General features: G+C 42.0%; 2 protein-coding genes across 2 annotated transcripts in view; one reads left to right on the plus strand and one right to left on the minus strand.

The window, feature by feature from the left end:
* Positions 1 to 23,609, minus strand: PDILT (protein disulfide isomerase like, testis expressed; the record flags this gene model as incomplete). The annotated part of the gene is made up of 11 exons (XM_082291822.1): positions 1 to 69; positions 1,819 to 1,908; positions 4,266 to 4,447; positions 6,569 to 6,689; positions 7,989 to 8,186; positions 9,139 to 9,264; positions 9,955 to 10,065; positions 10,781 to 10,918; positions 12,668 to 12,801; positions 15,654 to 15,860; positions 23,411 to 23,609. 11 exons carry the CDS (start codon positions 23,607 to 23,609, stop codon positions 1 to 3), a joined length of 1,575 nt encoding a protein of 524 aa, XP_082147948.1.
* The window catches only part of LOC309578883 (acyl-coenzyme A synthetase ACSM4, mitochondrial-like), a 15,354-nt gene continuing 11,371 nt past the window's right edge, over positions 20,808 to 24,790 (plus strand). Inside the window, exon 1 of the mRNA XM_082291819.1 lies at positions 20,808 to 20,902. The gene's annotated coding sequence lies outside the window, so the exon portion shown is untranslated. The remainder of the gene's footprint in view (positions 20,903 to 24,790) is intronic.

Here is a 24,790-nt window from a genome sequence, read left to right on the forward strand (position 1 = left end):
TTAAAGTTCTTTCTCTGTTATTACAGTTTCCTTTTGACTGAAATCCTCTTTGATTCCTCCTGAAGGATCCTTTCAAAAAAAGGAAATGCAAAAGGAAAATTGCTGATTACAGATGTTCACAAAGACAATTGCTCCAGTAATTCTTAAAAAAAAAAACCAAAACCATTTTAAGATTAGTTGAAACGCAGAGTCTCATCTTTTCAACCAAGGAACTTGAGGTCTTGTTAATGAGGTCAGAAATAGTGCAGCTGTTGCTAAAGTGTGCTTTTCAAACCTTTTCACCTTTATGGCAGAGCTTACATGAAGCTTTGTGTGAAGATTTAATAAGAACTTAGAATACCATGTGTGCTGGTGGGCACAAGGCTGTCTTTCTTTGGCAATGTCAAAAGAAACTGCCCTATTTATCTTGTTTGTGTGTTTGTGAATGCCCTGAGGTGAGGATGAAGAATTACTTCAGCAGGGGAGTTCATATCAAGCACTGTACTGCAAATGTCCTAATACTGCAATGTCCTGGGAAAATTTGGTGGGTGTCAGGTAAGGGTGGAAAAAGTGAACAGATGAGAAAATGTCAATTACTAACCCCTTTTGCTACACAGAGCATGTTTTTGAGTGGTATTTTCTAAGCTGACTTTTTAACTTATTCTTTAATGTGAAATAAAGCATGAAGAAGAGACAACAGAATATACACAGATCAAATTTTGCATGTAAAAGACTGTGTGTAGAACTCAACAGATCTGCCTGAAACGCAGCACTGAGGAACGTGCAAGAGGCAGCCATCAAGTGTAGGCTTTGGGTATTGGAAAGCAGAATTGTGCAATGACTGGGGAAAGGCAGATGTCTGATCCTGCTCTGCAGCCTTCTGTGTCCCACTACAAGTTTAGTCATCTCTCTCCATCAGTAACAACGTATTTAACCACTGACTGCAGGAAAAAATCAAAGCCTCTGGTGGAAATAAGTCTGAAAACTCAAAACTGTTTCTCCACCCACAGGCAGTTTTCCTGCTAGCTGAAAAGAGTGTTAATAACTACTGCTACCCGGTGGTTCCACTTCATTTCTGGGCAGGAAGAGCCCAGGATCCTTATCCTGCATGGACAGTGTCTCCATTTACGTGTCAGGATTTTTTCTGCTGCTCGTAGTTCTCTGTGTGGAGATCCCATTGTTCACTTACCATGTGTATTTTTGCAGTGAAGTGTCTGTGATTAAATAACAGGCAGATGTGGGACAGCAAACACTTCTCTGGTCTGATTTACAGCAGAGAAGAAAGGGTCGAGGAACTGGGCAAGAATCACAACCAGATAGCTCAGAGAAGGGACATCATCTGCTCTCAGCTGTGTCCTTGTTTTACAGCAAAGAGAAGCCACACTGAATGCAGCAGAACGAGGTGGGCAATGGGCATTTGAACCACTCCAGCTACAGCTGACACTTAGCTGGGGCTTTGTTTTTTCCAGCTAAAATGGTGAGCAAGTGTTGCTCACACCTGTCAGGGTGCAGGCTCCTTTCTGCCGAGCGCTGCTTTCTGCCAGTGTTGGTGCAGTGACTCAGCTGTAGCACGAGCACTGGGAGAAGAGGGCTTTGTGTGACAAAAACAAGGATGTGAGTGGGTGCGTGCCTGCCAGGCTGTGGTACACGACTGCAGCTGCTGTGGGGATGGAACTGGGGATGGAACCAGCTACAGACCAGTAAGGACCACCCCAGGACTGCCACGAGCAGGGGCCCAGGACTGTGGCTGTGCTGCAGCCAGTCCAGGAATGTCTCCACAAGCTGGGAACATGCCTGGATTGCACAGCAGATCTGGCAGTGTCTGGATAAAATACTTACGTTCTCTCCTGGTTCTGCTTTCATCTTGCCTTTTTCTTCTAAGAATTCAGAAAATGCTTCCAATGTATATTCCCCAGTATAGGCCACTTCCTGAAAAAGATTTAAAGTTAAGTATGTAACGGTACACAACATTTTGGAAATAATGGGTGGAGGATTCTTTAGACTGACCAAACTCTAGACTTTTGTGCTCAGTTTACAAAGCAAGGGCAGAGGCACAGCAGGTTCCAACATCACCTGAAACTTGAGTGTAAAGAAGAAATAGATGTCTAAGAAGGAAAGGATTTGTATAAAAATTATAACCGTTATTTTATGGTACCAGCTTGGGATCCTGCCAACTACTGACATCAGTGGGGGGTTTTGTGTTTAACAATAAGCATTGGCAAGATATTCTGAAGAACAGAGTCTTTTAAGTGTCCAGCCGTGCTATTCAAAGCTGTCTAAACCTTTCAATGGAAATTCAGATTCTGGAATAGTTTTGAATACATTGTCCAGCTGTTGCACAGCTTGAAAGAACAGGATGAATATAAGCAGTGACATTAATTTTCTTATACTTCACCTTAAGTTGGGGATTTACTGAGGATTTTCTTCTGAGGAAGTTCAATGAAAGAAGTTTCAGTTTAGAGCTTTAAAATTTTCTGAGTGGATCTAGGCGCCATATTGTGTTATAAAGATTCCTCTCCAAAAATCCTTTGCTCTCTGGAAGTATAAAAGGGTTTTGCACAAGTTTTTTAGCAAAAAGTTGTAGGAGATCATGTACATGACATTGGGAACTGTCTGCTGTTATCTGAGTGTGTTTGGAAATAGGTGGATACCTATTCTCATTTGGGTTAAGCTCACTCCCACTCAGGCCAATAATGCTGGTTACTCTTACACCTGATTTGAGTTCAAAGGACTGTAAACAAAACAACTCCAGACTAGTGAGTTCACTAAAATTGTACACTTTTCGTATATTAGAAGTTTGGTATTTCCATTCCATTTTAATGAAAATATGGCAGCTTTGAAACTACTTTTTTTATGGTTTCTATGTTTGTAAGTTTAAGTTTCTTGAGAAAGATTATTTTATTTCTCCAGTGGCAATTAACATTCTCAGATGAGTCTTGATTTTTATTGGCTCTGATGTTGGCTGGGACAGCAGCTTCTCAGAGCCTGAAGTCCTGTAAAGCCAGAGAAGCAGCTGATTCCTGCACTGGTTACTGGGGATGTGTGTCAACACTTCTCACTACAGTAATCAGTGCATAAGAGTATGTAGATGTTCTTTTTCTCACTTAACCCATAGAAGCAGACAAGTCAAGTACAAGACAAAATCTCTGCATTTCAGGGAAGTAGTGCAAAAACATGGTGCACAAAGAAGGACTTGAGATTTCAAACACTCTTTAATCCCAGAGAGTTTTTAAGTATGAAACAATCCCTTAATAGTTAATGGAAGTCTTTTACTAGTTTGGGGCTTTTTTGTTTGTTTATTTGGTTTTTTTTGCAAACTGACATTTATTAAGAGCATTTAATGGGTTTCTGCTCTTCTGCTTGAAGACTAAACGCTCTGTGAGTGTGCAGGACTGCAGTCCAATTCATCAGAAGTTGTGCATGCACATCCAAGAGGAAAATCTCTCAAAGATTAAATGAGGACATGGGTAAATGCCTTAGAATTTAATTTAAGTTTAGTACTAAGCAGAAAAATGAAAAGCTTAGTAATGCCTTAATTATAGCGGTATCTTAATTTTTTTTTTACTTCAGAGATATTTTCTTTTTAATTAGATAATGTACATAGATGGAGAATGTAGCTATTTAATATTTTTCTTTGCTTTGACTTTCAGCAGCCTTTTCTAATTATTGTGTAAATAGCTGATTCATTAGGTAGCATCTTGCAAAAATCATTGGTCTTGACAACAACTATTTATTCCCAGTGGAGGCTGGGATACCATAATGGAGTAAAATTACTGGCTTAAATGTACAGAAGAAAGGTTTTGATTTGGGTTTTGTGAAAATATAGAGGAAAATAACAAGAGCAGTATTAACACTTTAGAGACAATTGTCGTACATGCTCTGGAAACAACTAGCACAAGTGGTTCTTTGACAGAACACCTCTTTGAAGTAAAAAAGCACTGCAGTCATTAGGAGGTATCTGTGAATTCACTCCAAGCTGAGACTGTTGCTAGAACCCAACAGGCAGATTGGAGATTGTTGAACAGCAGAATGTGGGGCCCTAGGGACTTGTAGCCCAAGTCAGTAAATGCTACCTGAGCTCTTGCCACAGGATGAGACAATAGAAGGGCTTCTCCTCTAATTCAGGTTCAATGTCTACTCAGAGGCCAGTGCTGAGCAGAAAAGGACCAAATCTTTCTTAGCTAAGGAACCCCTTTCTCCCTGTGAGACCTGTGCACGTGTGCAAGCACAGCCCCCTGCCTTGGTGGGCAGCTGTGCCCCCACCATGTCCCCCAACAGCTTCTCACCTGGTAATCCGAGCCAGCAGGAAAGAGAGTGAAGAACGGGTAGCGAGCCAGCGCCACGGACAGGATGTCGTTTGCTGTGACATCGATCTTCGCAATCATTACATCCTTGCGACTTTGGTATTGCTCTCCCAGCTTCTCCCAGATCAGCAGGAGTTTTCTGCACTCATGGGACCAAGGGGCATCTGCAAATTTAAAAGTAAAATTAGAAGGACAGAGAAGAGCAGAAGAGCATGTGGTGGTGCAACCACAGGGACCTATTTAGCCCTTTAGGTTAACAGGGTTTGAGGTTTCATTTGTTGTCACTCTCTGCTAGAAACCATTTGCCCCTCATGAATTTCACATCTCCATGTAGTGATAACTAGTTATTCACTAGCACTTTTCTGATAGCAGTGCTGCCTTAGCTCTCTTTAGCCTCCTATGACTGTAGCCAGCACACAGCACTTGGACAGCTTTGCTGGAGAGGTGTGCCAGATAACCAGTGTTGAGCTTTTCACAGGGTACCCTTCCCTCTCAGACCAGGGTAAGAGAGCAGAGGAGGCTGCTGTTCTGCTGAGTTCTTTATTTCATAGTCTCACAGCTGTCTTGAAGGCAGAGTTCGAAGGGGGTTACATGATAAAGGCAAGCAGCAACAGCAACAACAGGCAAAAACAGCTTCTTCTGTGTATTCTATATGCTCCATATACTCTGTATGCTCTATACTCTGTATTCTCTATAAACTATACACTGTATACTATACACTCTATATTTTTTCTTACAGAAGTGTGGATTATATTTGTTAATTGACCAATAAGATTAACACACAATTCTAGTTTTTCTTTCCTTAACCTATCCTGGTCTAATTCTAACAGTCGTAAGCCTCACACCAGTGTTACACAAGTTTTACACAGATTTGCGTATGCAGTTTCTATCAGTTGTTATTGTTTATGTGAACACTCTATCTAAAAAATGTGAACAGTGTAATTCTATCTATATTTTGTCTAAAGTAAAGGATTCTGTGAAAAGGTAACATTGCTGCAGCAAGAACTGTGTTTAAGGTCTCTGCTGCAGCTTTTTAATGTTTAAGGCACTTAGCATATATTTCTACTGAAGTTAAAAATCTGTATTTCTATTTCACTTTGGTGTGACTTCACGTACCTCAGCTTGTCCAAAGGTTTTAATTCAGTCCCTGTGCTTTGGCTTCCCTCTGGGCCTGAGCCAGAGGAGCTTTCACTCCAACAAACCAGTGCAACCCCAGTAAGTCTCCATCATTCCTGTGTTGTCCAAAGTGTACAAAATACTTCCTGCACACTAAAATTAACTGTGTTCATAAACCATGCTATGCTGGCTCTAGAAAGAGGAGTCTGAGTTATGGTGCTGTTTTGACTCTGAGCACTGCACTGATGCAGGTTACCAGAAAGGCAAATGGCTGAGAGCCCAGCATCCCCTTGAATAGCTCACAACACAGTTGCAGTCCTTCAGCAGGAGAGCAGTGCTCACACTTGGTTTATACAGAACTAAAATTTCAGGAGTGCTTTACTGAATACAGTACGTTCCCTTTTCCAGCCTCTCATTTCCAGAGGACTTGGTTCAATTCTTGCTTAGATCATTCAGTTTGTTCATGATACTGAAATGTAAAAATTACTCATGTGAGTGACACAGCTGCAGCCAGCAAGGAGGGTGGCAGGAATGTACTACCCTTATGAATTTCTGGAATTCAGGACAGTAGAGCTAGGTGTCTGTAGTTCTGTTAATGCTGCATGTTTGTTTTACTGAAGTAATTAAGGCTCAACCGAATCCCTGCTGGCTGGTACAAGGATAGGGCAGAGGTTTCTTCCTGGAAAGAGTCCTGTAAGGAAGCCACTTCCCTTGCAGACAGAGGAGGAAAAAAGAATTTCCTAAATCAATTTCCTAAACCACAATTCCTATCTGGGATTTAATCCTGGACTATTATTACCAGACAATCTCACTGAACTCTCCCTCTGCCCTTGGAAGACAACACATTTCCATCGTACACCATGAGGTTCCAGTGTTGTGCTGTCTTTCAACAGGGAGATTTGATATGGCCTTGGCAAATATTTACTGAAGGGATCCAGTGCTACTCAGTGCAACACTAAGTCAGCAAATGTATCACAGCATTTCCATAGATATGACACAAATTTTTCTTCAATTCTTTGCACAAACAATAAAAATTAATCGAGCTCAGATTCTGTAAAGTGCAAAGATTAGTTTGGTATATAGGCATGAGCTTTCTTTTTTTCCTTCCAATTGACCAGCTTTTAAGCTTTTAAAGCAGCTTAAAACCCGAATTTAATCACAACACTTACAAAACATAACAAACACAGTCATGGTCTTATTGAAGATGATACTGTTGAAATTCTTCCCAACAAGCACTTTGACAGGCATCTTGTCCCAGTCTTCTGGAATTTCTTCACTAGAAAGATGTTGCTGGGCAGAAACAGAAACATTGCTGTGAAAGTGCAGGGAGCATTGAGGAACTATACTCCAGCTCAAGTTAATGTGAGACTGATAGGACATTACCTAATGTGCTCTGTTACTGTCTGATAACTCTTTTATATCATTACATCCTGGTCAGCCATCACATGGTTCCACCTTCTCTCCCTTCAGCAGGAGCTGGGAGCTCACAGCCCTGGGTAGCTGGTGCTCAGAATTACTTGTCCCTCTGTTGAATACAGACTCTGTAGCAGACTGTCTGAAAATGATCCTTTGGAACACATTTGTATTCCTCCCCTGAATTCTTGTTGCCCAGTGTTCAGGAGTTGGACTAGTGGGAAGTTTATGTATTGTGGGCTCTCAGAAGTGATATGAAACACACCAGAAAGTGTGCATTGCTGCTTAAATCTCTGCCTCCACCACCAGTCACAGTCCCCACATGACTCCTACAATTTACAGTGCAGTAGCTGGGAATTTCTCTTCTCTAACACCACGGCACAGCAGCAGAAAGGCACACATGCCCCATGGCAGCTGTCCTTGGTGGGACTGTGCCACTCAAGCAGATCTTGGTAAGAAAGAGGCCACATCCCCACTGCTCCCATCCTTCTGCTCCCCTCCGGCCCTGAATACAGGATCTACCTACTCAAGTTTCTTAAATTCTGCCTGCTCTCAGACTGACTGCTTTATCTTTTCTCCCTGTAAATCATCCAGAGGAGCACTGAATAAGCAAAATGTTTTAATGTATTTTCCACATGAGTGTGATGATGCCTCATTATGGCAACAAATGCTGTATTTACCATTGGGAATGATCCCCCTGGGAAATCCACTTTGCTAAACTCACGTAAAACAAATACCAAATCTTAATCCCCTCTGAAACTGTCAATTTTCTATTTACTGGATTTTTTTTATAACCTTAAAATCTCTTGCAATCGTTGTTTGCATCTCTCCCAGCAAAGGGAGGGAAATATCTCCATTATAGTATTGGAAAGATTGATGCACAGGGAGTTTTTAAAGCACTGGAGTACAACAGCTGGCATCAGTTAAAATACTGGGCCATAAATGATCAATCCAGTATTTACACTGGAGGACTGGGAAACTTTGTAGTCCACCTCAGTTGTTAAATACAGAGGAATGCTCTGTCAACAGGCGTGGATGGATGCATTAGGGTGACAGTAGAATAACAAACCCATGATCCCAACAGGACGCTGTTCTAATTTAAAAAGGGGGTGCTTTGTCAATTTGTTATGTTTCAGCTGGTGTAGTAGAGAGGTGTCCCATTAGCAATGGACATACCTTTGCTTTTCCACTTAGGTAGCTCTGGCAAAATGCTTTTAGGCTCTCCACAGTCACCTCATCTGCGGGCATTTTGTACTTGGCATCACTGGTCAGATTTAGGATTCTCACAGCAGGAACATCGATGTCCCTGACACGAAAATACTCAAAAATCCGTCCGTTCCTTGCTTCGTTGGTATCCACCAAAACAAACAACATCTGATGATAAAGAGAGAATCATGCATCTGGTTGAGCCTTCCAGCTTTGGTTTTGCCATTTTGGAGAAATGGACTACGGAGCTTGGCAGTGAGGTAGGATCTAACCCTTAATTCAAGGAACTGTGTAGAACCATTTTTGGTCTCAGACCAAAACCCAGCAGCTCTGTGGCCTTTATTACACCTTGATCCTAGTTAATAACAAATGCTAAAGCAGCCAAAAGTACTGAAGATTTTCTCTCTGTCCTTCCAGAGTGGTTTGCTGCCACGTCTTTTAGTAACACTTCTAATTTACCCCTCAAAGTGCTTATTGCTCTTCTTCATAAATCTTAACAGAAGAGCTGAAACACCTGCAATCCGTATGTATTCACCAGTAGGTGATATTTTATCACAAGATGACTTACTATTCTTCAGTGTCTCATGTACCTGGAGCAGGAGCAGCACCGTGGGAAACCGAAATACTTGTGTGTATGACTGCCTGTAACTGTTTCTATACATGCAAACACGTGGCTGCAGGAAAGGCTATGCACATAACTTGCAGCATTCCTCAGGTTTTGTAGCTGGCTCCAGCCCTTGGTTCAGGCAACACTCTGAGATCCTCATGGTATTTCCTGGTAGTGCCAGAAATTGCCAGAACCTTGCTAAAACTCCTTTTGGCTGGAAGTTGCTCCCAGAAAGTCATATTTGTAAAACCAGAAAGAGGTTTATTTGGAGCAGCTGGAATTAGTGCTCCTCTTCGTGGTCTTTGTGTTTTAAAGAATCGTTTCCAAGTGTAGTTTATCTTTCAGCTTGTCCTTAACAAATTCAAATAATAGTTACTGAAACTGGTTTTAAATTGTTTGGTCAACTTAGAAGAGGGACTGACAGCAGTGTACTTTTACCAGTCATGTTGCTGGGTGGTTTTCCACTGATCTTTTGGCATTCCTATTTGCAAATCTGGATTCAGTGTTACAAACCTTTCCTCTGAATTCTGCAGCAGCAGACTTGTAGTTTTCATAAATCTCATTGAACGTCTCCGAGTTTGTTGGGGTGAACAGCAGGATGTGATTTTCAACAGGGACATCGAAAATCTTCACAGATGTCTGGGAAACAAAAGACTCAACATCTGTTCCACTCTTTGTAAGCAGAACAGTGAATCAGAGGCTCAGCATATCAGTATCCCTAGGTTCTGCTATTGCAGATTTTACTTTTTAAGACTCAGTTCCCAATCATTTCCATAACCATCGGATTTTGTTTCACTGTTTTGAAGTAGATAAAGTAAGAAGAATCAGCAGCTGCTGAGTGGTTTTTTCAGTTCCAGGAAAAACCTTGTGATTATTCACAGGTTTTTACAGTCAGAAGGGGCTGTGATCTTCTAGTCTGATATCCTGTGTAACACACACAGAAGAATTAGTGCTGAAAGTAAAAGTTGGTGTTACCCAGGGAGGCCCAGCTGGGTCCCACCCCACTTATTTGCTGCAGAAGCAGCCTTAGGCCTTGGTGTTGGCTCCACAGGAGGGAGGTGTTTGCATGCTCAGAGTTCACTGTTCCACCAGCCACTCCCCATCTCCTCCAGGAAACAGCATCGTGCCAGAGGGAAGCATCATTTGGCCTGGGCTGGACCAAGAGCTGCGTGTTGGGTTCTGCTGGTGTTTCTAGATGTGTTTAAGGATGGCCTTGCCTAACAAGCAAAGCCTCAGTCCCTAAGGTGCAGAATAGCTCCCTTGGTCTTTTTCTGCATGGATTTCTGTCTTTCTCCTGTAGTTTTTGTTAATGCAGAGAAATGCACATACCTCGATATTATATTCAGTGACCAAATCCAAGGTAAAGGTTTTGATTAGCCTTGTTAGACCCAGTTTGTTCTGTCTTCCATCTTCAAGCACTTCATTATGCACAGGTTTTCCCTGGACAAATAGTGAAGTTTGTGAGGTTGGTGGCCTTATCAACTATAGGAGCAAAATGACAGGCTTTAAAAGTGAGAGGTTTATGATCCTCAGCAGCTGAAGTTCTGTAACTTGTAAAATGAATGTCACAGATAGATTGCAGAACAAGATTATAGCTAAAATTCAAGGTACAGCTGACAGTTTTAATTTGTTCAGTAATCTTAACATACTGAAAGATCTTTCCCTCCTCTATACACGCTATCTGTGAGATGTGCTCACTCAGGAAATCATTGGTCTGACTACTTCCTAGTCTAAATACTGCTGCTACCCTGTGTAGTTTTAGGTTTGTTGTTGGCCACTTCTTCTGTTGTGGACTAGAAGAAGATTCCTGGTCAAAATCAACACACAAAAAAAGAGGTGAATGTCTGCAAATCTTACTGAACATGGCAGCAAAGGTTGATTAGAATGCAGGCTGGAAAGTAAAGCTATTATATCCAGATATTTAAGCATAAATTAGGAGCCTGGATGTAGGCAGGCAGACCGAAAATATCACTTGTCTAAAGGTTGCTGGTTTTGCCTCCTACTTGTCTCTCTTGTCTGTAAATGCATTATTTTTTGTGTGTTAAGCTGTTTGAATTACCACCAGGAAATTATTTAACCTGAAAATTTCCCAAACTGCATTTCCATAGCCCACAGCTGTCACAGCACCTTGCCTGCTAGACTTTTGTACTCCTACCTTCTTAAACACAACAAGAGAGTTCCTTTGGATGCCGTAGTTAGCGCAGACGTCCTCACTGGCTGTCATCCCAAAAGGCATCTCTGGCACATCTCTTGCTGTCTCACAGAAAACTTCCACACTGTCATTGTGAAGTTCCTAGTCCCAGAAAGAGTATTTATTAAGACTGTGCCCTACATCCTGCTAAGATGTGCAGGAGTTAGAGCTCCAGGTGAAGCAGGCCCCTAAAGGCTTGTGAAGCAAAGAGCAGAGTGTGATTGTAAAGTGGGTATTGCTTGCCAGGATTACCTCTAAGGGGAGATCCTGGGAGTGCTGTGACACATCTGCTGTGCTCCCCTTTCCAGCTTGTGTTGGCTGGCCTGGGTCAGCAGGGATGGTGTGGGGTCCCCTGTGCCCTCCCTGCCCTCCCCTGGCACTGCCGCTCTGCAAAGCCTTCTGCAGACAGGAGGGATCGTGCCACCAGCTGCTCGCCCTGCACAGCCGGCAGGAGGTGAGGGCTCTGCTCATGAGAGGAGCTGACTGACACCTTTGGGGCTTTGGACTGAGTGCTCCTCAAGGCAGGGACCTTGACTCCTGCATCTGTCAAATAGTCACTGTGCTGTCCACCCTCAAAATAAGAGCAAATTAGCAGGATGAAGGGCAACAGCACTTCCAGATTTGATTTAATCAGACAATTATTTCATGCTAGATGAATAGTAATTTATATGCTGAGACCTTCCAACACATCCTGGCACTCATATTTGTGAGCAATCTGTGAGTAATAGAAGGCCAAATACGGTTCTTTATTTGCTTGGACACTGTTTTGTTGGCTTCCACCCATTAAATTTCTGACATGCCCTAGCTCATGCTCATCTATTGTCATTTCAGCCACCGAGCGAAATCAGTGTCCAGTGAAACACATCTGCAGGCAGTACCTGCTATCAGCGTGGTTCAGGGAACTCTCTGGCATCTCTGTCATAGAAAGAGCTTCTCAATTTCTCCCAGCACTGGAACACTGCCTTCCTCCCTGAACAGCAAGCAGATTGCTGCAAAGCAAGGTTCTGGGCACTGAGCACTTTCACAGTTTGTCCTGTTAATGTTGTATGTGCTCACCAGCTCCGTTACCATGGGGCATTTTGGTGATGAATCCTGTTTTCCACATCCACAAAACTTGGACTATGTACTGCAGCCAGCACATTTGGGATATTATCAGTTCAGGTGTGAGTCCAGACATTGTGCTTTTAACTGGGCAGAGAGATACCAGAATAAAAGTCTGTTTCGTTAGAGAAAATCCTTGATTGAATTTCCAGATATGAAAGATTTCAAGGACACAATTGAAAAGCAGGAAAAAGCTGTTCCTGTTTTACTGACTCTGACAGCATATCTTGACTATTGTTCACTAGCATTCGTCCCAAATCCTAAGAACCTTATTCTGCTCTGAAAAGTGGCAGAACTTGCTTGAGAAAGGACTACATGTGTTGGATCATTTACAGTGGTAATATTTTATGACTTTTTGGCCTTCTTCACACCGGCCAACCTTGGGATGGTTTAGCAGAAGCCCTTTCTCTGAGGCTGCAGGAGACACTGCTGTGACCAGCCAGGGCTGTGCAAGCACTGCTGAAGGATCATGCTCTCAGGAGCTGTTCTCAGGGTCTCTGTGCCCAGGTACTGATTAAGGAAATGTGCTGTGGTGTAAGATTTTCTTGTATCTGCCTGGGCCGCTTGTCTGGAAGTGTAAAAAAAATACAGATAGAGGCAGATAATGGTTTTTTAAAAGTAGAGAAAACTGAGAGTCTGGTTTTTTTCTGGGGAGTTCTAGTTTGGATGCGTGGGATTTGGTGGTAATAGCAAGAAGTATATCCCAAATTTGGAACAGAAACCAGCCTTTTGAACTTTCCAGATAATTACCCTAAAGAAGCCAATCACTGCCAAATCATCAGCTTTTATGATGGCTTCAGCCTGATCAGTAGAGTTGATTAAAACAGTGCTAGGTCCTGTTCTTCTTTTCACCCATGTAATAAAGGTTGAGGCTTTTCTGACTCCTGTGGAAGGAAAAGAGAGTTAAAATGAAAGTCAAAAGGAATGACAGAAATTTCTGTGCAATCAGGACAAAGGCAGTGAGGGTGCAGAGGGATGCTGAATACAAATGGACTTGGACTTCTTAGGACTGAGGTCAAAGCTGGTTCAGAGGGGGCTTGAGATATCCAAATTCAGCCTCAGGTTCTAGTCACCATTTAAATTACTGTGACTCCAGAAGACCAACAGTGGATCAGTACAGTGTTTTCTGAGACCTCTGCAAATGGTTCTGAGTCCAGTTAAGTGATTAATCACACCTGGAGAATAGAGATGAGGAAATTCAGGCAGAAAACCTGTCCTGCAAGATTTCATGTGTCCCAAAATCACAGTGAGCCATAAAGTGCTATCGACCTGAGGTTTAATCCAGAATGACTTCAAACCAGTTGCAGATTTTATTGAACTGTTTGTTCAATTATATTAGGTGTCAAAATTGTTCCTTTGGTGCTGCAGGAGGATCTGATAGGCACAGAGACATGTTAAAATTCCTCTGTGGGGCTATAGCATCACTTCAGTTTAGACATAAGAAACAAAGCTGAAGTGTAAAAGTTGTCATTTAGTTCTGGATTGTTCCATCTTTTGGTTTCCAAATTACTACTACCAGTTTTACTGAGATTATAGTCAGTGTGTTTATTTGGTAAATTCTCCTGAGCTTTCAGGAGTTTTAGAATATTGAGTCTCTTTTAAAATTATGCTCTTAAACTATGATGTTTTCAGAGGAATTTGAGGTACCAAATTGAGGTTTAGGCGATTAAAATCTCGGCCCTTTCATCTCTGTATGACAGACAGCCTTCTTGGATCAGAGTAAAGGTTAATTAAAATCATACATGAAAGAGAAGAAGTTAAGTGCTAGAGTCAAAATGTATAGTACAAGTGGATTATCAGAGATGCAAGTCCTGGCACTGTGCATTTTAGCAGAATGACAAGATCAAAATTGAGTCAGACCATTTCACTGCCATCAGTTTTGCAGCAGACAGCACTGCAAATAGTTTAAAATACCATTTCTTTAAAGTGAAGCAGGCAGACATCTGCTCTGGAGTGTAGAGGCTGCAGAACAAAGCACAGAGCAGTATCTAGTGGCCACATAGTGCTTGACTTCTGCTGTCTAAATGCAGAATGGAGATCTTGTCACTTATGTCAGTGCTATAGCCCCTAAACCTACTTTCCATTTGATTAATCTTTCTATTGAGTTCCTTTAATCAGCCTGTGTACTGGCCAAATTCTGACCATGCAGTCGTAAATGATGATTTACAAAGCCTAGATTTGGCTTTCATGTTATGTCCATTGCCAGGGCAACCATTCAAAAATTCCATCTTCCCTAAAGAGTTGAATTAATTTATTGATTTAAGCAAGGTCTGCAGTTTCTTTTGTATGTACCAAGTCCTGTGTGAGAAGCCACTGGGTGGCCAGTGCACATTTCCAGTTGCCAATGCTCAGTGGTTTAAAAGTCAAACATGCTACGTGAGGTTTTACTCAGTGTTGCACATAAGCATTTACCAGTGAACAAAATGTAATTTAAGCCATTATTGGTGGCACATGTATTCCAAACCACTGGTGCTATCTGCCTGCTACAAAGCACAGAGCAGCAGCCAGTTTCCTAATTCCTGCATCTTGCTGGAAAGCGTGCCTGAAGCAGCAGCTCTCTGCTGGAGGGCAGCTATGTGTGTGTTGTTGCAATACTCTGTACTCACTGGCTCACACCAGAAAATCTGCCACCTTTACCAGTTTAAGAGAGGTTTTCTTGTCAGTGCTGTAGATTTAATCAGAGACTGAAGGTAAGGGCTTTTGCTTTCAGGTGACAGCACCTCTAATAAAAGTTCAGTACGGCATGTCACGCTGTCAGTGGCATTTGTGCAGAGGCTGCTGTTTGCACAAGTCTGGATGGTGGGAACTTGGTAAGAAATTCAATAGTGAGGAGGAGCAAGTTGCTAAAAATACTGAAGATCAGGTTTCAGCAGGAGCCACAGGGGGCTCAGCAGTTAAAGATATCTTAGCACTTGGTTGTGTGCAGGCTCAGGAGGCAAACTCTGGGTTCCTTTTTTTTTATTGTTGTATTAAGCTTGTCACTCACCTGTATGTGCTCAGAGTATGCTAACAGATTGCAAGTCATGCAATTTTTATCACCTCTGTAAAAGTTCATTTTATGAAAAAAACCCTTTCTTGTATACACTGTAAGTGAACGAAAACATCTCGTAAGACCTGGGTTTCTGGGATTGCTAAAGTCTGCTGTTGTCTTTGCTTAGTAACTTTCTGTAAAGTACTTCAAATTATTCCATGTTTTATTCTAAGCCACATATGAGCTCCCTCTGATGGCTAAATAGCAAAATTATTTTCCTTAGCTTAGGAGGCCTACCTGTATGCTAAGGACCCTGTGAATTCCCAATTCGTTGTCAGACGTAGTGTTGCTCCAGCCTGCTTCTGTAGGCATGCTGCCCGTGGGAATTGCAGTGGACCAGAAGAGTAATGGAGCAGTTTTGGGACCCAGTTCTTGTTTGGCATAACTCATTAATGTTTACTGTAGTAATTGGGAGTGAGTTGTCTTGTTGGGGCAATTCTGTACTCGGTGGAATAACACCAGTAATTAATTTGGCTGTGTGAACTTAATAGAGAAGATATTCAGTTACACCCTTGGAAGATGAATTCAGATTCAAGTCCCTGTATTGGTACAGAGGCAATTGCATATTTAAAACCGTGGGCAAAACCAGCTTTCCACCTTGTGTATTTTTTATCTGAGCATCTGTATTTTTCTTCTCAGCAGTGTAATAGATAGGTACATCCTGTCATTACTATCATTATCTTATCAGTGCATGAGACAGTTTACCTTTGCAGTCTGTGGGATCTTCCCTGCTACCATTCACAAAAAATTTCACAGTAGGAAAGGCTTGAATATTAAATTCTTTTCTCAAGTCATGTTGGTGTGTCACATCCATTTTGCCAAACTGGATTCTTGGAGCTTCTTTTTTAAGCTGCCGTGCAGCCTCAGCAAATTCTTCAGACAAATTCTGAGATGATTGAGATAAAGTAACATCTGGAAAAGGCCAATCAAGAGCAAATGGGTTACATAAGCCACAGCATGAAGCTTTCAGTGGAGGTTGTTGTGTCAAGTGGTAGCTGGAGGGTTTGAATAAGGTCTTCTATGACTCAGAAATAAATGAGAGATTATATTTACTTCTTTATATTGATGCTGGTTTTTCACCACTCCATATGATCTTGAACCAGTCACGATGAACAACCAGCAACATTACAATAGTCTTCTGTTGGGAAAGTACAATGAGCAATTAAAAAGTGGCTTGGCTGACAGTGCTGGGCATGAGTTAGAGAGGTGAAGGATAGAGTTAAGTATTGCTCACATTAGGACTCTTTGATAAGATCCCATTTTTGTAAGCACTTCACTGAGGCAAACTTTTGTAATGCAGAAAGTACTTTTCCAGAAAAGATACTGAGGAGGGAGAGAGAGGAGCAGAGCTGGTGTTTTAAAGGCTGGCAGTGTGTTCCTGTGTGCTGTGCTGGGTGCCAGCCCTTCTCCAGCTCCAACGGCAGCTGTGTGCTTGGTGCAAGGAGAGCGGCCACCCCAGGCTGGGCCCTGGAGCTGTAAAGTTGTGTTAACATGAAAAAAAGGACAAGAGAAGGAACCTAGGCACACAAACTGCTCTGCATTCAAAGTCAGGTAAGAGATAAAGGCCTGGAGCTTTACAGTTTTGCAACTTGGGTTGAAAAAAACCCCCAAATTTTGGTTGAAATTGAGATACCCTGTCTTGTTAAATTTCTTTTATTATAAAGAACAAAACCTTTTTCTTTAGATTATGCACATAAATTTTTTTGTTTCTTCGATATATTTTGCAAATGGGAACAGATGAAAAACATGCAGTTAAATTTGGTTTCATAAGATGGTGTTTGTTCTTTTGTGTGTGTATGAGTGGCTTTGTGTATACACCTGTTCAGATATATAATTGCACAAGCACACGCACAAATGCACCAAAGCACAACTCTAACCAAACAAATGTCTTTTGTTCTTTCACTAAATTACAGAAGCCCTTCTCTACAGCATACCTGGTGATTGCACAATGTGGTTATAACCAAAAAAATAAATGGACATTTCTGTAGGAGTTCTAATAAATGAAAGATAAATCCATAATCTAACTCAGTGCTGAGTTACATGCCTTGCATTATTCACTGTTATCCTTGCTCTGATTCCCAGCCATCAATCATTTTCTTCCACCTTACTGTTACAGCAAGTGTGAAGATTAACATCAAATAATGCTATTTTCTCAGAATATTAAAGTGATAGGCCCTTCCACATTCAGTAACATACAAACCCATTTTGGAGAGGCTCACAGAACCCCTGCACTGGAACAGCTGCTCCAGCTGCTAATTTGCCAAGGGTTCCTGTTAGTACAACAAAACTCAGTGTCTGCTCAGGGGATAACCAGATGCCATGTGATGAAGAGAAGGTGCTTTTCTAAATAAAGTAAATGAGCCTTAAGACAGCAGTCCAAATCCAAATTGTGTTCTAACTGCCTGTAAAATCAGTGTTTCATCAAATAAATTTATTATGATTTTTCAAAGGAATTTTACCCAAACTTTAATTTCCTATTTCCAATGTATAACAATGTTCTTATGAACCTTTCCCTCAACAGGATTGTAATGTGTTATCTCCTAGCACCAAAGAAGGAAAGAAAGAAACCAAGATATCTCCAGTTGTACCTCAAGATGCTCTAGAGGCAACTGCAGCAAACCAGCAATGCTGAGCCATCAATGTAAGAAATTGCATGCCTACCCTATAAAATTGCATGTCTACCCTATACTGCTTCTAGGGACACTGTATGTTGAGCCTTTATGAACTATTTTTGCTTAAACTGATTGCAAAGGTGGACTATTCAATAAGACATGGAGTATTTGCGATGCAGTTTGAGAGTGCTGATACACAGTGACTGCAGGTGGCAGGGCTAGCCCAGAACAATGGCTGGGCTTGCCAAGAGGAAGGGTGTATGGCTCTGGACAGAGTGCAGTTGGAGTAAGGAACAGGAAACCCCACAGCAAATCAGGATCCAGCAGCTTTCAGCTAATTCCAAGTCAGTGTTTCACACCAGAGGCAATTTCAGTATAATGATTTTTCTCCTAGTAACCTAAGGTTGCACAGCTGTTTTACCACAGCTGGGAAAGTGGAAGCTTAAATGCTTTTTGCACAGTGAAATGGGAAGGAGCAGAAGAAACTGTTGGTGAAGCCCAGACACAGAAGCTGAAGTTTCACAAATAAAAAAGAAATGCTGATCTCAGACACAAGATATCTGGGTAGATTGCCTGGGTAGAAGAGGGTGTAGGATCCATTTTTCTCTGAAATATTTCAATTCCAAACAGATGTTTTAAGAATCATCCCTTATCACTGAATGACCTCGGTAGTCAGAGTTGCAGGTAACTAGGAATGTAAGTAGCATGCTTAGATAATGAGAGTTGGCAGAGTTAGTGGCTCCATGCCACTACATGACTCCATTCTGTAAAAAGTAATCTGCCGTCAGAGACCAGGAGAACTTTAAGTACCATTAACCTGCTAACTGTGAGACACAAGTTCAGTGAGTGAACAGGCTTCTTCATCACACAGATAAAAACTGTCTCCTTGACTACCCAGAAATCATGTGGAAACATCCATCATGCACCTTTCCCCTGCTTTCCTGTGTGATTAGACTCCTCTTCAGCTCTCCATCAATTCCTTTTCATTCCACTCATTCTCTGTTTGCCTCCCAGGTGCTTTATTTTTCAAGTTGTTTGAGTGTTGCAGGAAATCATCGCTCCTTTTATTTGGAGCCTTTTCTTGAGGTTTGTTTCGTTTCCTCTGGTTTAGATTTTTATTGACACCAATCACTCCAGGCAGCGGGATGAGAAAGCAGCTGCTGGGGCTAATGTGGCATCACAGGCTCCAGACTCAAGGAGCATCAGCAGGGTACAAGAGCAGACAGGGATAAGAGGCAAGAGAGCTGGTGACAAGGTCACCAGGGAAGGCATGTGTGGGTGGTGGGACACCTGTGCAAACCAGTGTGCTGTGCCACATCTGCCAGAAGCAAGAGGCCCTTCAAAGGCTGCCAGCTCAAGAACAGCATCGTATTAACATGGGAGAATGTTTCCATTATGTGTAGTTTTAGCTGTGTAGTAAATAAAAACAAGGAGAAATTAAGGGTTGGAAAATTAAAAGTGGGAAGATAACCAGAAATCCTGTATTTTGACTCATCTCTTCAGTACATCAACAACCTGAGTAAGCTGCTGTTTCTTTTTCACGGTGCAGTTTACAGAGCTAAAATACATTTAAATGTGGACAGATAAATGTTTTGCTGACACATTAATGTGTTTAATGACCCTAAAGTATTCTTGAAGTGGGTATACATGGAAGCACAACAAGTTCCTTTTCCTTTAGCTAATTGCTGGTGGCCTCCAATCTCACTCTGCTGTCTACATCGATGGTTTAGGGATGGCTGCAGTCATTGTGAATGTGTCTGTTCTCCTGCCACGTACAATTTCCTGGCTGTTAGTTTCTGACATGGTCACAAAACCATTTCAGCAGTCCCATTTCTCATCTTCTGTGCAGGCAGCTTTTGCAGTTGCACTACAGATAGATAATCTTCTCTGTAGAAGAGTCTGGAGATGAAGGATAGAATCATGTTTAACTTATCAGAGTGGAAGGATGTTAATCTTGCTGCAGTTGCAAGCTTGCTTGTGTAACCTTGAATTCTCTCCTTCTTTTCTAGAGTGAGATATGGCCATAACTTCCTGTGCTGACCTCTCTATTTTTTAACTGAGGTTTGTAGTTCATTTGAGCTCTTCTGCTATGCAATCATCAGGGTTTATTCTAAGCTTGGGTTATTCAAAGCATTCACTGAAACAGGCAGGTGTGAGAGACACCTACATGAGGGACCCATGCTAGTCAGTAATTCTGCAGCTGGTAACTGCAATTTTTTTTCCAATAATATCACCTTCAGCTTTTGTGCCTTAGAAAGGAGATGTTTGTCTTCAAGAGTAACCCTCATCTTGCCTATTAAATGTCATTATCTCAGCATAGGCTGTCAGTCACAGGTTGCAGGAACACTGTGCCTGACCCAGTGGCTCACTGGATGTACAAATGTTCTGCTAGAGAAGGTAAACTTCACCTTTTCACAAATGAGAGCGTGCTTAGCACACAAAGCAGCAGCACAAGGTCTGCACCACTCATGTGCTTGTCCTTAGGCTATCCCCATGTTTATCTAGGAACTGGAAACTTTTCAGTGCAAAGAACAGCAGCAAGCATTCTCAGAAACCTGTGGAATACAGCATTCACTGGGGCCTGTGTCTTTTCCTGAGCTCTCCTGATAAGTTGGAGGAAATGGTGTTAGCCTGTGCTTTGAAAGCAGTGTTTTTAGCATTCCTGTTCATGAGTGTACAAAGTTGATTCTCTCTGTGATAGGCATATTTGTTAGAGTGCTTGAGACCTTTTATGGTGTTTGTTTGCTTTTCCCTGCAGTGGAAGTCAACACAGGGACTCATATTCAGGCAGTGTGTAGTGTAAACAGTGAAACTCTCCCATGCAGGCAGCACTGATCTAAGGTCTGCCTTCTGCTGGCAACAAGTGCTCTGAATTCCCTGTGCTCATAAGCATTTGTGTGGAATTTAGATCAGTTTAACATGGATAGGGACATGCCACAGCCTGCAGCAGAAGAGCACTTTCAAGTGAGTGCTGAGATGGGGTGCTCCTAGCATGTGCAGGGCACACAGCTCAGCTGGGCAGGGCTCACACATTGCTGGGTGATGCTTGCATCCTTTTCAGACATGTCTTGTGGCACAAAACAGCTGGGATGAGGGAAGAAGAGGATTTCCAGGTCAATGCTTTGTTTCCCCACTGGGTACTTGCCCTGTGAACTTCGCCCAGCTCCAGAGGGATCTGTACACTGCCTGGCCGAAAGTCAGCACGTATTTATAGTAACCCTTCCTGAAGGAAGGCAGACCTGGGACTCTGGGAGGGTGGAACTGACAGGTATTAAAAGGACTTGGGCGTCATTGGGCAGAAGACATCAAAGCAGACCTCACCTGACAAATATTGTGGGACTGGTAAGTAAATAATATTATGCAACAGGGAAAGCATTGGGGCTTTCTTAGAACCGATAGGTGGTCCAAGGCACAGTCTTGAATCAAAGTTTGTAGCTCAAACATTTCTGGTGTCGGTACAGCACCAGAAGAAATCCCACCTTCTGGGAAGCCTGGGATTCCTTCCCACTCCCTATGTCTCTGGGATTGCTGATGAGTAAGGAGGAAAAAGATCTCAGGTCCTGCATTCATTCTGAATGTCAGAAGCTAATTCCTGGCAGCCCCACAGATTTCCTGAGTGATCTGGGCAATATTGTTTTCTCTCACATTATCTTAGTTTCTCTAATAGTTCCTTGTTAACACAGGTTGTTCATTTAGATAGACTTTTAAAGAGTGGGATATAAAAGATTAGGGCTTTATGGCTTTTGTGTGCCAGTCCCATCTGTAGTCTCCTTATGCTGTGGCAATGAAATTATTACAGCAAATGAATCAGCTCATTCAGCATTGTGGAGTCAGGTTTCCCACACCCCAGGGCAGTGCCTCACTGCAGAATAGTTTTTCACTGCCCCAGAGGCTGTTCAGTGGCATGTCTCCAAAGGGAGCTATGGAGACTGAGGTCAGTGATTTCCAGATCACGTATCTGTGCTGTGGAGCTCATCACTCTTGGGAGTGATTCCAAAACTCTTTCTGGGGACTGTAGATGCCATTATGGTTTGTGGGGGAAAGGCAGTCCATGAGTTTTCAGTAAGCCCTTCAGACAGACTTGTTGGCCTTTGATCCAAACCAGCACTGGAGCAAGGTGTGTTTGGGGAGCAGAGCTTCATCTCTGCATTTTGGAAGATGCAGTGGGGAATGGAAGAGTGTGTCTGTCCTTCCCTTCTGGAGAAGCCAGTGGTGAGGGTGGTGGGATGTCAGAGAGGTCCAAGACTCTGCTCTGAAGAAGGGGGAAGAAAGCCTGGTTTAGACTCTCACATCCTTTGAGTGCCCCAGTCCCTGGGCTACTGCATTTGAACAACTCTTTCTCCATGTCCTCTCTCTTTATGAATTCTTTCACATCTGTTTTCCGTTCATATTTGGTTTGTAATCCTGAGGTGTGTTGCAATATCTCACTGTTGATAATCTCTGCCAGTACTAAGAAGGTTTGGCTACAAACTCTGCTCTGGCCTGGCCATTTAGATCCTGTGCTTTGAAACAGCTCTTACAAAGCTGAGAATACAGAATGACCAAGGTTTTTCTGATAAACTATTTTTTCACCAAAATTATGCATCTTCAGAGAGATAAAACTGTTCACAACTGCAGACTGAATGTGGCAAATAGCCTTAAATCCTCTACAATTAGTAAATAAAATCTTCCCAAATTTCAAAACTTTCAGAAGTATTTAAAAATTTTAAACATTGTTTCAAATAATTTTCTAATGTGATTATTCTGAAAGTTTAAAAATACTTGAAGTTTTATAACATTGTTTCAGGATGAATGAAGTGTTTGGTATGATCCAAACATATTTTTAGTTTCAGGAGTCTGTTAGTGTATTTTGGGTCTTGTTGTTGGAAAAATACAAGTATTTTCATTTCAGCTTGACCTACAGTACATCATAATCATTATTATTACTATTGTTATTAATAATATTATTATTATCTTTGTCATCTATGTCTTTATTATATTCTTTATTTAGGTTATTATCACTTTATATTTATTGCCATAATATTATATTGTATGTGTTGTTATATTTTCATATTATTATAATTAAAGATATTATATTATGTTATGTTATATTATATTAGCCTTATGCAGATCAAAGGGTTTCTGCTACCAGCAAGCTGCTGGCCAGTGCAGATCCCTGTTTGTGTCATGGGAAATTATGCAGCATCTGAACTTTTAGGTGGGTAACATCACGAGAATCCATCTCTTGGCTTTTGCCCTTGTGATGTACTTGTAGGCCAGACCTGACAACAAAGTTAGTTACTCACAAACCCCACCAGTTTTCACCCCCAGGAGGAATGAACGTGAACCTAAAACAAGGACCACAAACCTGCCTCTACCTAACCAAGTGCTCATTTCAGGGAAAAAGAACAATATAATGCAATTGCAGACATCAAAATGTTGTAGAAAGACAATCCCTAAAACCCAAAGACTCCCAGAGGAGAGATGCCATCCAAAAAATCTCATACAAAGTGCTGATGAAAATGTAAGAAGGAGAAAAGCACTCTCTGGTTAATTTTTGATTGGTTGGGGGTTTTTTTAATATGTTTTACCCATCACTGCTGTGAAACACATACTTGCAAAACCAGGCAGTGAAAGCAAAGAATGCCAGCTCATCACTGTCTTATGTCTTACGTAGCAGACTGGTGTTTAACAGCCCCGAAAAAGAATAAACTTCTGTAGTTACAATCAGAAATAGATACATGAAGGAAACCAAAACAAACAAGGACTGCTGGGGGACAAAGGAATGGTAAAACAAGCACTCCTGAGTGTCCCAACATCAGTCATTCTCTGCAGAGCCACCAGGGTAAGAGAGTGGAAATTGATACTCACAGAACTTCACCAGGAGGTATTTGGTTTCCTTCAATGCTCTGTCAAAGTTGCTCGATTTCAGCAAGAGGACATGGTTCTCCTTTTTTATTTTGGGGAGCTTGGCTTTCTTCAGCTTTGCTTCATTTGGGCTTATGCTGTCTGCTGCCAGGAAGCCTGTGAGAAACAACAAGAGAAGAAGGAAAAAAGGATGTGTCTTCATCTTGTCCTGCCTTTACCCAGATACTGAGAAAGAAAGAAGCAAAGGAGCATTAAGCAGTAGGGTTTGCTGCTCAAATGTCTGCAGCTGTATCAGCCAGACCAAGAGGCTGATAAGGTTGATAACAGTCTACCACCAGAGGAGCCAACTGCACTTTCCATGGGAAGATTAAATTAGTTAAGTACTTCCCCACTTTTAGTAGAGTTTGTGGGGGAAAAAAGTATCTATGGGGAAGTTTACTGTTTCTGGAAATAAACACCCCAGGGAGAAGGTGAAAGAGCACAGGAGGAAACACTTGCCTACTGCTGGAAGCACCAGTGGATTCAGAGTGCACTTGTGTGATTAGACACCCTTCTCTTGTCAGGGCTGCACACCAAGCAGCAGGTGAGGTACCTGGGACAGTATTTGAGGGCTGCTCCCCTGCCTAATGTTTGCTTGTGTCTTACACTTATGGAGCTACTGACTGGGGATCTGACTGAGAGTGTGCTGAAGTCAGGGAAAAACTCTCATTTCTTTGCATAGGGAATTCCAGTGCCTGTAAGTCTTGGAGGCCCTGTCTGTGAGGCTCCCCCTCCACTCAAATGCCAAGTTGTAGCTCAAGTAAGATAGTACTTCGTGGGTTAAACCAGAGAATTTCACCATTGGTTTTCAGTGGTAGCACAATTTTCTGTGCAATAAATTGAAGGGACTTTTAAATGTACCATGTCATCCTTAGGATAGCTGTCACCCATGCATGTGAACTGTGAGGCCTCCCTAGACAGTCCTTCCAGAACATTTAAAAAAAGGACTTACAGAAACGTTGAGATTTTGGAATTCCTTCATTTACTAAGGAATTACTATTTCTGTAAGTATCTGCTAGTCTGTAGTTGTAGCAGAAACATCTTTGACCCTTAAACTGTGTTGCAATTTGTGAACTTTACCCCTGTAGCAGGTAGAGATCAGGTATTCCACTGGTTGTTTCAGTGGCACAGAGGACACAGGTTAGTTGACAGCAGCTGGGTCTGGATTAGTAGAACCAAGAAGAAATTCCTCCAATAATGACTCTTTATTCTTCTTGGAGTAGCAAGTGCTGCTTCGCTCCTCGTGCCTTTAGCAAACTTTTTATCCAGGAGGGCACCACTAAAAGGGAGTGTTTGTAATGGGGGCTGATGTGGTAGCCTCCACTTTCTGTGGGTGAAGGATCT

The sequence above is a fragment of the Coloeus monedula genome, assembly GCF_965178545.1.
Source record: "Coloeus monedula genome assembly, chromosome: 16".
NCBI classification, from domain to species: domain Eukaryota; kingdom Metazoa; phylum Chordata; class Aves; order Passeriformes; family Corvidae; genus Coloeus; species Coloeus monedula.